The sequence below is a fragment of the Lynx canadensis genome, chromosome B1 (assembly GCF_007474595.2).
Source record: "Lynx canadensis isolate LIC74 chromosome B1, mLynCan4.pri.v2, whole genome shotgun sequence".
NCBI lineage: Eukaryota > Metazoa > Chordata > Mammalia > Carnivora > Felidae > Lynx > Lynx canadensis.
In genome coordinates this window covers 142153164-142166548 of record NC_044306.2, presented here as the reverse complement: position 1 = coordinate 142166548, position 13385 = coordinate 142153164, and the positions used below count along the sequence as shown (strand labels likewise).

Here is a 13385-nt window from a genome sequence, read left to right as displayed (position 1 = left end):
AAGATCCAGGGTGATGGTAGCCCAATGACAAGATAAAGGAGGAACACATACATGAATGTTAATTAGCAGTGTTCTAGTCCTTGTGTTGACTGGTGGGTCAATAGATGTAAAAATAATAAAAAGAAAATGAAAAATGAACTAATACAAAAGGGTTAGGAAGGTAGGAAAATTATGTGAGAATAAAGTCTACATTCTTATCAATTTTTTTTTGCATCCATGATACCTTAGATAGGCCAAAGTAGTCATTTTCCTTAATTATTAAAAATAATTAATATTTTCTTAAATTATGATAGCATTTTCAGAAGAAAAAAATATCTAGCCAATTTCACACTTTTTCAAACCCACTGGTCACTTGAGATTTGAAACATTAAAATAAATGTGCCTGACACGAAATAAGCATTTCTTTGCCAAATTTACCAGTGTGGAATTTCAAAGCTATTCATTCTAATCAAGAGCCAGGAGTTCTGTCCTTGTAGTTTATCACCATCTCCGAAGACAGTACTTTGGAACTCTTAGCTGTCTTTTAAAAATTCTCTCTCAGAGGGTACCCATAATAATATTAGGAGGCAGTCTTTTGGAAGTCTGTGTGTTGTATTTAATAACCCATGTGGAATAGTAGAGAAAGTTTTGAAGTATAAATTTAGGGGAAATTTTCTGAAGGTTTGCAGCTTCAATGAATTTGAGTTTCCTTCCTTACTGGTGTCAGGTGATGTGAGGAAATATGGAAAATTCTGTGACCTTGCATTGAGGCTCTGACCTGTCAACTTAAAAAGGCCTTTAGGGGTATAAACAAGAACTGACTAAAACCCCCTGCCCCAGATCACCAGATATCCTGAGCACATTCCTGATCCACACTTCAAATAACTATAACACAGCAATGGAAATTTGCATTTAAAAGTACACTTTGCCATGCAATATATATATTTTTTGTTGCTGTGGTAAAGTGCAAAGAGCCCCCATGTTCACAGCCAACTACTCTAAAAGATGAATGACTCAGAGAAACTCTCCAAGAAGATGTTGCCTGCCTCTTAGATATTTCCACAATATTCTTGAAGAAAGAAGAAATTGTTCATTGAGATATACAACTATCGTCCACTTGGAAACACAGAAAGCCAATTTTATTTCTCAATAAACAATGCAGAAGGAAAGGGAAATCGTGTTTGTTAAGATTGGTCATCTTGGGGGTTGAGTATCTGTAGGTTCCATCCTGGTAGAATGAAATCTGTAAGATTTCCTAAATTCTTCTGTTAAACTGAACTTTTTACATGTCAAATATTACTTAAAGTGAGTCATTGACTAAGCAAAATAACTTCCCTTCTTTCCGTTTCACAGAATTATATTTATCATTGTATTATATGTTATAATAGAATTTTAACTCTGTCTAAAAAGCAAACTGTCCTTTGAAACTCTTAAAAGAAGCCTACAACCATGTTTATAGAGAGATGACTTTCTATCTCTGACCATGTTTTGTTCTTCACTAGATGCTTGTAATAGCAATGAAACCCCATGTGGCCCTTATAATAACAATAGGGCATCTCTTTGTTTTATGCCACATACCTAAAGTGCATTTCCCCATTATTATCACAAGCTAGTCTTGAAAGAAGACATTATCAAAGAGGCATTTTACGAGGAATAGATACTAGGATTTCAAGCACTTCAAAGTGGTGTTGCTTTTATCACAAAGGGAAAGAGACTTTTCCATTGGCAGAGAAGGAAGCACATGTGATTTTTAACTACTGGAAGTATTTATTCCTATAAATGTGTGTTCACGTCTTGCCTCATATTTGCCTGATTAGGATGATTCTTCCCCTGACCCAGAGATCTGGATTCAGTTAAGTTCTCTGCCCATGTATGGTGCCCTCTTAAGAATGTCAGGACCTGAAGTGGAAGAGCTCTCGGAGGTTTCCAATTTCACAATGGAAGACATCAACAACAGAAAATTAGGTATGTAACCACTTGTATTACTTGACAGAATTTTTAAAAATTGTATTAAAACATTTAAGCAACTAACCCATAGCTCCCTTGAAAGATTATATTGCTTCATTTTTTTAATGTTTATTTATTTTGGAGAGAAGGGGGGGGTGGGGAGGAGGGACAGAGAGAGGGAGACACAGAATCTGAAGCAAGGTCCAGGCTCTGAGCTGTCAGCACAGAGCCCAACGAGGGGCTCGAACTCATGGACTAAGAGATAATGACCTGAGCTGAAGTTGGACGCTTAACCAACTGAGCCACCCAGGCGCCCCTATATTGTTCCAGTTTTAAACAAAGATGCAATCATCTTACCTGGCTTGTCATGTAACTCATTCATTTGATTCTTGTCCTTACCTCTGTAGGTATTCAGCTGTGTATGAGACTGATGGTAATCTGGTTACTGATAGCTTCCATTTCTCTGTCTCTGATATGGACCACAACCATCTAGACAATCAGATGTTTACCATCACTATCACTCCTGTTGAGAATCCACCTCCAGTCATTGCTTTTGCTGACCTTATCACGGTAAACAATTCTCAGATCAATGAACAATGAGTGTTATAGAGAACTGGAATCTGTGCTGATGTAAATACAGGATTTCTACCTGAACTGGCTGCCAAGTTCTTCCCCCAAAGTATCTAGCCAATACTGTCAAGATATGCAGTTTTTAATCATGAGTTTTTTCAAAAAGTATGAAAAAATTATATGCAGAAGGTCAAATAATTATGTTTGTATTATTTAGTCAAAAATATTTATGTGCTAGGCATAAATGCTAGACATGTGTAATATTTTGTATATTATGCTAGATGTGTGAAGTAGTGGGAGTGAAATTATAAATGTAATATATCTTTTAGGAGTTAAGCATCTAATGTCTGTAAGAACTAAAATATGGGGATATGGACAATGTCCCCAAGTCACTTCTTAAGTCAATATTAATCACTGTAAATATTATTTACAGTTCCTTGGGTGTGGGGGGGGGGGATGGAGACCATATGACTTATCCCAATCATGAGGTCGCCCAGACCCGAGTTCAAGTGCTGGTTCTGTTACTTACTAGCTGAGTGACCCCGGTCTAATTAATTACATATTTCTTAGCTTCCATTTCCTCATCTTTAAAATATAACTACTCCTGTTATATAGAGGATTGCTCTGATGGTTAACAGAATAGCATATAAAAGCCCCCAGTACATAACAACACATGGTAGGGATTCCATAAGAATTAATTCAGTTTCCTTGGCCTGCTCTGTGTACATACCATAATGCCAAAAATGCAGGAATTTTTCTGGTTTTGTCAAGCAAATGATACTCATAAAACTGAGTTTTTTTAAATGGCTTTGATATTCCATACCTTGGGGAACCCATGTGGACCTTCTCCATTCCCAGCATCAGGGTGACCTTCTACTTTGTATCTTGTAGATCTCCCTACATGAGGCCAAGAATTATTCAAAGTGAAATGGCTCAGTCATGTCCAGGAGGCTAGCAAAAAAACACCAGGGACAGGTTGCAGAGTTAGCATACAAAACAGGGCCCTAAAAGAAAAAGTTAGTTCAAGCAGCTGCTTTTACTTATACTGATTTATTTACCTCTTTAACATTAAGATCAGCCCTTGCTTTCAGGTATGGTGAGGCCTTTCTTCCTGCACACCTACCAACATATCCTGTAAGGGGAGAAGTGGGACTTTTATCCTGGGTGGGAGCACCTGTGGGACAGTCGCCCTCACAGTATCTGAGGGAGAACAGGATGGATCATTCTCTAGCTGCGGGCTTTTGAATGTTGATAGGGAAGAAAGACAGCCATCCTGCTGTGCCGAGGTGGGTGATTGGAATGGGCTAGAGCTGCTTTATAACCAGATCCATCACTGAAGGAAGCACAACTTTGAAGGGAGACACAGAAGTCATAGTGTCTGAGTGTAGCTTTGAGAGGCCTGGCTCCAGCATCATGCACATTCTTCATCTCGTCTGTAGAGATTCTGCCTCCTCAAAGAAGTGGAATTGGTGCTGGAAGGTCACCCCAGGCAGCACTTTTCAATTCAGTTCTTTTTACTGCAGTTCTGTGCAACCGCCCAAGGACTGTACAATATTTTCTTTCTTAGGTGGACGAGGGAGGGAGAGCCCCACTCTCATTTCACCATTTCTTTGCTGCCGACGATCAGGACAACCTCCAGGGAGACGCCATCATTAAACTAAGTGCTCTGCCCAAATATGGCTGCATTGAGAACACAGGAACAGGTACCAGCAATAGTTTTGCTGTAGAATTGTTCTGGACCTAGAAAGAAGGGACGGTGGAAGGAGGTAACTGACTTTAGCTAAACCTGGAGGTGAAGGACCAACAGAGGAACGGATCCATTTCAAGGAAATGGGAAGAAGGAAGCTTTCATTCACTCAGAAATTTACTGAGCATTTTCTGTGTGCCAGGCGCTTTTTAAGTACTAGGGGTATATCAGTAAACAAAACAGATAGAAACCCCTACCTTCATGTTGCTTTAGATCCTGGTAGGGGGAGACAGATACGAAGCCTCACCAATGAGAAGATTGTGTAAGATGCTAGGAGGTAAGTCAGGCTATGACAAAAAAATAGAGCAGGGTAGAAGATCTGTAGTGTGTGCAATGGGGATGGAGAGACACTCAGAACTGGAAATTCCTGTCTTTTCATTGTGAGGTGGCTGCAGTTTAGCTGAACCATAGTTTATGTCCCAGCTCCTTTTAAAGATATGACATGAATTGAAATGCATGCTTGTCTATCTGTGACCCTCTCCTCAACATCCCTCCCCCTCCACCATCTGCCCTGGACCCACCGCCCTTGATGGTTATCACAAGGAAGGAGAGGCAAGCAGGCGTGTGCTGTCCACAGGCCCTCTGAGACCCAGGTGACTGGCAGTTGAGACAGCTCCTGGCAGGTTACTGTGTTTCTGCCTCTGCAATGAGATTCCTGAATGCCAGCGCTTGGCTCTAATTGGTGTGCAGCTAGCAGCTCCCACGGAGAGGCCTTTCACTGAAGGTGTCTGTGGCCAGCATGTTGCCTGGGATCTGAGCCTGGTTACCAGAAATCCCTTTAGCAGTGGCCGTGTTTTCCTGTAGAAAATCTCAGGTCCTTTCCCCCTCTTGCCTTTCATTGTATATACGTAGTTTGTTTATCCCTCAATTTGATTTATCTCAACAAATGTATGTGCTAGATACAAAGGATGTAAAGATGAGTCATAGCCCCTGCCTTGAGAGGGAGACAGATATGAAGACTGATGAATCACAATAAATAAAATGCTGGGACAGGGAGAGGGGCAAACTCTGAGAAGGTACACAGGGCAAAACGATTAATTTTGCCTGAGATGGCAGAAAAGGCTGAGGAAGTGTCATGTGCACTAGAACTTGAAGGGTTCGTGGGAGTCTCACTGTGGGCAGAGGGAAGAGCATGGGCAAAGGTGGGAAATCATGAAACGGTAGTTGCCCCTTTGCACTTCTCTTCTCTCCGGGTGGTTTCTTATTAAGCCTTCCTAACAGTTTTACATTAACCTGGAATGCATGCAGAGGAGTATGTCACTGATGTAGAAGTTAAATTTCTGGCAAGCCTCACCTCTCTAAAAAGTGATTCTCAAACCTTACTGTGTATAAGACTCACCTGGAGGGCTCGTGAAAACAGTTTCCCGAGCAGCAAGCTCAGAGTTCCTGTTTGCAGAGGCTGGTGAGGCCCTTGCATTTGCATTTCCCCCCAGCTCATAGGTGATGCCACTGCTGTTGACCCAGGAAGATGCCTGGAGAATCACTGCTCTACATTAGTATGAGCCTGGAAGTAAGGAAAAGATGGTGGGGGGTGGGGGGTGAGAGGTACAAATAATTATCCCAAGACAATTTAAGGACTCCAGCCTTTGCTCCATGGGTGTTCAGAACTGAGCCTGTTTTGTATATATGAAACTAGCTCCCTAGATTCAGAATCCAGCAGATCAGCCTAATGCCTTTTTAAAAATATTAGAAGCAATTTTAACTTCATACCGGCAAGACGGGAAGAAACAATAATTATATTGTTAGGTATAAAATCCTACAGCATGGGCTCTACATTCATTTAGTACCAACACAAACAGAACAGTACCCACCTTCGTTGCCTCTAGGGCACACAAGACTGTGTTCCAGCACAAGGCAGTAATAGATGCTGATAATGATAGCCTGCATGCATTGAGAACTGTTTAATTTGTGCATAGTATATTCTGCTTAAGAAGGCAAGGAAGCAAAATGAGAATGATTTTACGTGAAAAAACAGAAGATGCAATTAAAAAAAAATTTTTTTTTTAAGTAAGCTCCATGCCCAACATGGGACTCAAACCCACAACCCTGATATCAAGAGTGAGATGTTGTACCAACTGAGCCAGCCAAGTGCCCCTAGAAGGTGCAGTTTTAAAACTTGGAAGGATTGGTGCTTAAAGCTTCACTGACAGATTCACTTGTTGAACAGCATGTTTTCCAATGACAGAAAAGAAGTCATTACTCTATTTGAGTATATATTTAGGCATCATTTAGTTTGCTTAGGCTCTTTGACCCAAATAAAGAAGCCACCTTTATTTTATTTGTAGTGATCAATGTAAATGGAAAATAAAAATTTGAAGGAATTACATACAGCACTTCCTTCTGGAAACACTGAACTGTATGTCCTAGGGATTATCAGGTCACTGGTCACTTAGACTCTCCTATGTTATGCTTCTTATGTCAAGAAGAATTAAACTGATGGGTAAAATCTAAGAAAATTCATGTCATTGAAGAAGAAACAAATGTCCTGAGCTCTTCAAACAAATTACAAATAAAACATTTTCATTCCTAGTCTTTCTGTTGGGAGGTTAACAAAAAAAAAAAAAATGATACTATCTATAATTCAGGAAGTCAGTGGCCTTTTGATTTATGACCTGATCTTTGCAAAGGGCCATGGAAGAGAGAAAAAGAAAGCCTTGTTGTTTTGAGATCTTCTATATACACTTTTCTTTGTTGATATGTATCCAGGGAATGTTTGAAGACACAGGGATTTCTTTTCTTTTTCTCCTCTCTTTAGAAGAAAATGTGGTAACAGTTTAAAATCAACCAATTAGAGAGACTCACACCAAAAAAGAGACAAGTCATCTGTCATGTAGACAGTGCTTACTCTCCCTCTTGCCCTTTTCCAGTGTTTGGTTGGGGTTGGTATGAAAAGTAGAGTTAACCAGAACCTGCTCTATCTCTGGAGCTCTGAATGATACTTGAGAATCTCAGTCGCTGAATGGCACCTAAGCTCTGAATGGTCCCCGAGCATCACAGTAGCCCTGGTGTACCATCCCAGGGTGTAAGCTCTGACCCAAGGGGAGGTTTCTTAGGTAAAAAGGTATAGAGTTAGCCTTTTTTTATATAGAGAAGGAGGCTTCCTCTTGCAGGATGTGCTAGGCATAGTGGTTTTGAAATTGACTAAGGTTTAAGGTAGAACCTTTGCTATTGTATCGTTACTTGCCCCAGGATTTACTTTATCACAGATTTCTAACAAAACAACCTGATTCTTGCTATATAAAATAATAACATTCTGAGTGCTTTCATGCATATTATCTCATTTGATTCCCTGTGGAAACAGCAGGGCAAATATAACCATGTATAGATGAGGAATAGGAGGGAAACAGGGATCAAACCCCAAGTCTTATATTGCTAGTCTTGTGCCCTTTCCATTCTCCATTTTTATCCTCTAATGAACTTTCATCTTTTGTTGATAATAGTGTCATGTTTTCTAGTTCAGCCTAGTAATCAGGAATTGAGGGATCAAGGTAAAAGTTCTCTCTTGATGTTGATGCAGGTGATCGTTTTGGCCCTGGAACCACCAGTGACCTGGAGGCATCATTCCCTATTCAAGATGTCCTGGAAAACTACATTTACTACTTTCAAAGTGTTCATGAAAGCATTGAGCCAACCCATGACATTTTTAGTTTTTATGTAAGTGATGGAAACAGTCGTTCAGAGATCCACAGCATCAATATCACCATTGAGGTAAAGACTTTGAAGTTGGAAAAGTTGGGCCTTTGATGACAATATCCCATGATTAGATAGCTCTATATGAACTGAAAAGCAAAAAAGATTCCATTTGACTTTCAGTTTTAGAGGTCAATTTAAAAATATAACCCTGACCTTTAGGAAACTTGTAGAATTAAGGCTGGCATTTGGGGATGGTCTGACTTGGAAATCTGAATTTTCACTTCAGGGTAAAATGTATTCATTCTGTGTAAGAGCAGTTTGTGAGGGTCATACAAGAGAAACCCTGGCAATCTCATATTTAGACAAAAACTAACATATGCCTATTTTTCCCTGAAATTATTATATGTAGTTCTAGATACATATTTGCCTTTTCTTATATTTTAATGCATTTATTCGTTAAATTGTAACATCAAAGAAATGTGTCCTTTGATGCTGTATTTATTCTCGTTTGAGCAATTACATAGCTTGCTCTACCAGCCCAGGGAGAGAGAAAGATAAAAGATAAAACTCAGCATGGAATACCCTCTGCCTTGGGAAAAATATCCTCAATACCCTACCCTTCAGGAATCGTAAAGCGGGGCTGGCACAGGGCCAGGGAGACTCTGAGAGACTCACACTTTTAAATATGATGGCCTCCTACAGTACTGTGGTATTTTTGGGGGCTTTCCAAGACAGTTCTGATTTCAAAGAATGTGTTATTTTGTCCCCCAAATATGCTTGCACTTCTCCAACCACATGTCCATGAAAAAACATGATCATTGTACCTGTGGAAAACATCCAAGGGCGATTTCTGTAGAACGTCAGTTTCTTTCAAGGAGACATTTGGTTTGTGTGGTTTGCTGTCTTTCCCAACTAACCATTTTGATGGGGAATTAAAGATTGTGACACATGACATGCTATTTCAATAGTGAAAGTTGGTGTGAACATGTTACTTTCTCTGAATAAGATACATTTTCTTTCTTCTTAAACCAATATCTGTGTGAGACCTGATATTTTATACTTTAATCAGAGGAAGAACGATGAGCCTCCCAGGATGACCTTGCGGCCCCTTGGTGTGCAGCTCAGCTCGGGAGTGGTGATAAGCAATTCTTCTTTGAGCCTGCAAGATCTGGACACTCCGGATAATGAGCTGGTTTTCGTATTGACAAAAAAGCCTGACCACGGTAGGACACAACTGCTATGGCAAGCTTCTTAATTGAGATGCCCAACAGGTTGTTAGAATAAACATGTAGATTTCTGTTGGTTATTCCTCCACCTCACCTGTACATAGTCCATTCTTTGCATCAAAGTATAATCAGATTCACAGCTAGCCAATATTCTTGGGGTCACAGTTGACACCAGTTGCTCTAAAAGCCTGAATCCTAGGTAATTGGTGTATCTGAAATTCAATTTCAGCTCTTTTCCTGCTTGCCTGTATAACCTCAGGCAAAATGGGTTTAGAGTCCTCTTGTCAGAGTAGGGCTTCATTGCTTGTTAATCCTGGGCCATCTCATGCAAGGAACAGCATGGCCACCTTGATATTAATTGCACAAGGTATGCACTTCAGGTTAGAGGTGTGCTAGGTGTCTTTATGAGCTTGGTCCTTTTGCAAAGAAAGCACTTTTCCTGAGTTAAACCAGAGGTAAAACCACCATGGAATCTTTTACCTACTTTGTTTTCTAAGTGCCATCCCTCTGGTACTAGCTAAAGCTCTGGAACTTTCATCTCCCACGTGGTATCCTAGTGTATCATAACACTCTTGGTCTTTTAAAGATGAAGTTGTTGCTGTTGATGGAAGGTTAATAGAAGAGTCTGTTGGTCATTGCATTTTATTGTCCCTTCCTTCACTTTCACTTTCTTTAATGAAGCACTTTAACTGTCCCATTGTGATACACATGACCCTTGAAGACAGAAAAAGATGCCTCCACCCAAAGATGTCTTGTGTCTTTCTGAATTTAAATGGAATTGAAAACACAGCCCCTTCTCCCATCCCAGATGCCCCAGAAGGAAAGCAGCAAGTGACGAGTGCTATTTTCACTTTGTAGAAGGGAAAAATAAGGTTTAAATAGTGGCGTGAGTTTGAATTCATGGAGGGAGACTTGACTTCTAAGCCACTGTATTACCACATCCATTGTGTCTCCTTAAGAGATTTTTAAACAGGAAAAGGAGGATTTTATCATATTTATTTGTAGATGAGGCCACAGGGCAGCACCCTGTGCTTCAATATTTAGAAAATTCTGAGTTGTTGGTCATTTATGTGTGTGTGACACCAAGAGCCTCTGAGGTGCTTGACATCTTACCCAGGCTCATACTAGTTGACAAAGCCAAGCCAAGTTTTGGCGCCATATGTATTCTACCACTTTTTCTTTGTTTTTCTTTACTTTTTTCCTCAGGTCGTCTGCTCTGGAGGCAAACTGCTTCTGAGCCTCTGAAGAACGGAAGGGTTTTAGCTCAGGGCTCCTCCTTCACCTACCAGGACATCCTGGCTGGACTGGTCGGGTACATGCCTGGTGGTCCCGGTGTGGCAGTGGATGAGTTCCGGTTCTCCCTCACGGATGGCCTCCACACGGACACAGGGAGGATGGAGATATACATAGAGCTGCCTACAAGCAGCGCCCCCCACTTGGCTGTAAACCGAGTCCTTCAACTCTCAGCAGGTACCACAGGAATGGAAGAGAGTGGCTGTGGTCCCTCTGTCCTTATTTCTTCCTTGTCTGTGTGCACATTTGTTCTGTGGGAGCATAGTGAAGTAGGCATTCAGAACTCAGGGAGACTGGAGGTGGGGAGAACTATTCTTTTAAGGACACTAATGACTAATTGACTAATGTAGATCTCTTAAATTCTTTGGACCAGATATCTTTGTCTTTGAATTCAAGAAAAGATTAAAAAGAACTTATAGTACGTCCAAGACCCTCAGAAACCTTAATGTATCCAGCTACTCATAGGACCAGGTTTCTTAGAACAGGGCCACTGCCCAACCAATCCCACAGAAAAAAGCAAAACAACAATAACAACAAAAAAACTCAAGCAGAATTCTCAAGATACTCATTTAAAAAAAAAAATAAGTGGGTGGGGAGGCATGGGGGGCAATTGGGGAAATTATCATACACCAAAAGAGATTATGAAAATAATTGAGAATCATTAGATATAGTATCCTAGGGTCTAACTTCACAATTTTGCCTACACATAAGCTGCACTGAAGGACCTGGGACATGTGTCAGTCTCAAAGTCAGTTGCAGTAGGGGGTTGCTGAATTAGAGAGTGGGCCTTTTGCCCACAAAACATCTGCATCACCCTGGGGTCCTGGTTTTTTTTTTTTTTCCTACTCCTCATATATGTATATAATGTCTATTTAATTTTGAGAGAATGCAAGATGGGGAGGGGCAGAGAGACAGGGCAGAGCATCCGAAGCGGGCTCTGCACTGACAGCGGAGAGCCCAGTGTGGGTCTTGAACTCATGAACCGCCAGATTATGACCTGAGCCTCAGTTGGGCTCTCAACCAACTGAGCCACCCAGGTGCCCCACATGTATTTTGTAGTGAAAACTACATGGCATAATGGTATTTGAAACTCTGGAGATTCCCAAAAGTCCCAATTATTAGGTCTGAGATTTAACTTTACCCTATTTATAAGCTAGTGAGTTAGCCTGTTACCGTTTCGTGAGTGCTGATAGAACACTTGAGGCTCCTCGGTCAGAGACAAAGTGCTTTGTTACTCACAGCATAACCGGAAGCATTGCCATCGGTAAGTCTGTACTCTGCACTTGTCTCCCTCTGCACTCCAAGTCTGGTGGAGGTGACGCAGAAGGCCCAGATGGGTGCCTTCACATGCAATGGATGCATTATAGAAGAGGAGCACGGAGCCTGGCATCCCCCCACCCCACCTTGTAGTGACAGTAAGAAAGCCTGATCTTTGTCCCAGAGGAGGATGCCACTTCATCCCTCAGGGCCACTTGCTGAGAATGGCCTGAGGAAAGAATGGTTAGGCCTTGCACTGTTGGCATTACCCAGCGAGAACACACAGGATGCTCAGGGCCCAGCCAGACACCAGGATGTGTTACGCAAGAATGACTAAGATCTGCATACCAGAATTTACTGTTTTTAATGTGAGAAAATGGCTGGACAGGAAAGCAAGGGGCAAGTGCCTTGCCTCCATCCCCAACACCTGCACGGCTTTACAAGGCCCAGCACTCGGGTCTCCCTATTTGTAATCCTTGTAAACATGGATTTTAACTATTTGGTCTGAGATGGCAACAAGATATATTTATAAGCTTATGTGAAGCTGTCTCTTATGATTTGGTGATCCTGAAGACAATAAATACGTTAGGACACCTGGGTGGCTAGTCGGCTAAGCATCAGACTCTTGATTTTGGCTCAGATCATGATCTCACAGTTCATGAGTTTGAGCCCTGCATCGGGCTCCATACTGATAGTGCAGCGCCTGCTTGGGATTCTCTCTCTTTCTCTCTCTGTGTGCCCCTCCACTGCTCACTCTCTGTCTCTCTCTCTCAAAATAAATACATAAGCACTAAAAAAAAAAAAAAAAAAAAATAAGACAGCAAATAAGTTAGGTCCAAACAGGTTTCATCATAGATCTGGGAGTTACAACATAGATTGAGGGAGGGGTAACTGATAGGTCACAGGAGTAGAGAGAGCATAGAGAGAGTGATGATTAACAAACTGGAGGTGGGGACTGTTTCACTTAGGGAAATTAAAATGTATGCATCTGGAGACGAAGAAGGGCAAGCAAGCACCTGGTACATAAACCAAGGCAATATGTGATAATTTAGTCTCTAGCCTCCCCAAATCACTTGACATACTATTCAAAGGCAATGATGGGCAGTGACCTAACCTCTCCCATTCTCTCCCAGGGTCTGTGGCACGCATCACAGAACAGCACTTGAGAGTGACAGATACTGACTCAGATGACCGTCAGGTGATGTACATCATGAAGGAAGATCCTGGGGCAGGGCGCCTGCAGATGGTAAAGCATGACAACCGAGAGCAAATCTCCGTTAAAGGCCCCATCCGGAGTTTCACCCAGGCTGACATTACCCAAGGTCAGCTACCTCACTTCTGCCTGTACAGACTTCTACAGAGCCACCCACAGTAGTAAAATGGGAGTTCAATGCCTGGTAGCTTATGGCGGCACACTGCACTCTTTGTTTTGAATAAGAGCTGAGTTATAGTTCCATTTATGCTTTCTTGTCTCCTCAATTTTTTGTTTAAAAAAAAAAAAACTATCCTTCTTGGCTAAAATGTATTCATGCTTTGACATAGCATTGATGAAATTTGGGGCGATTATGGAGGGAAAAAAAAATCACTTTGACTTGCTATGATGCTCAAAAGTGTGCATGAGAGGGAGAAGGAAAAAGAAGTGAATTGGGATGGATTAAGGTGAAAATTATGCCTGCCTTAGGTGAACAATTTATATCTCTTTTTTAGCTCCCCAAAGAGCACAAGTTAATGAA

General features: G+C 41.3%; 1 protein-coding gene across 1 annotated transcript in view; it reads left to right on the top strand.

The window, feature by feature from the left end:
- Positions 1 to 13385, top strand: part of FRAS1 (Fraser extracellular matrix complex subunit 1) — a 424264-nt gene that overhangs the window by 334093 nt on the left and 76786 nt on the right. The window contains exons 39-45 of the mRNA XM_030313622.1: positions 1797 to 1948; positions 2334 to 2496; positions 4064 to 4199; positions 7761 to 7951; positions 8946 to 9099; positions 10309 to 10572; positions 12786 to 12974. Coding sequence (XP_030169482.1) covers positions 1797 to 1948; positions 2334 to 2496; positions 4064 to 4199; positions 7761 to 7951; positions 8946 to 9099; positions 10309 to 10572; positions 12786 to 12974 — 1249 coding nt within the window. The remainder of the gene's footprint in view (positions 1 to 1796; positions 1949 to 2333; positions 2497 to 4063; positions 4200 to 7760; positions 7952 to 8945; positions 9100 to 10308; positions 10573 to 12785; positions 12975 to 13385) is intronic.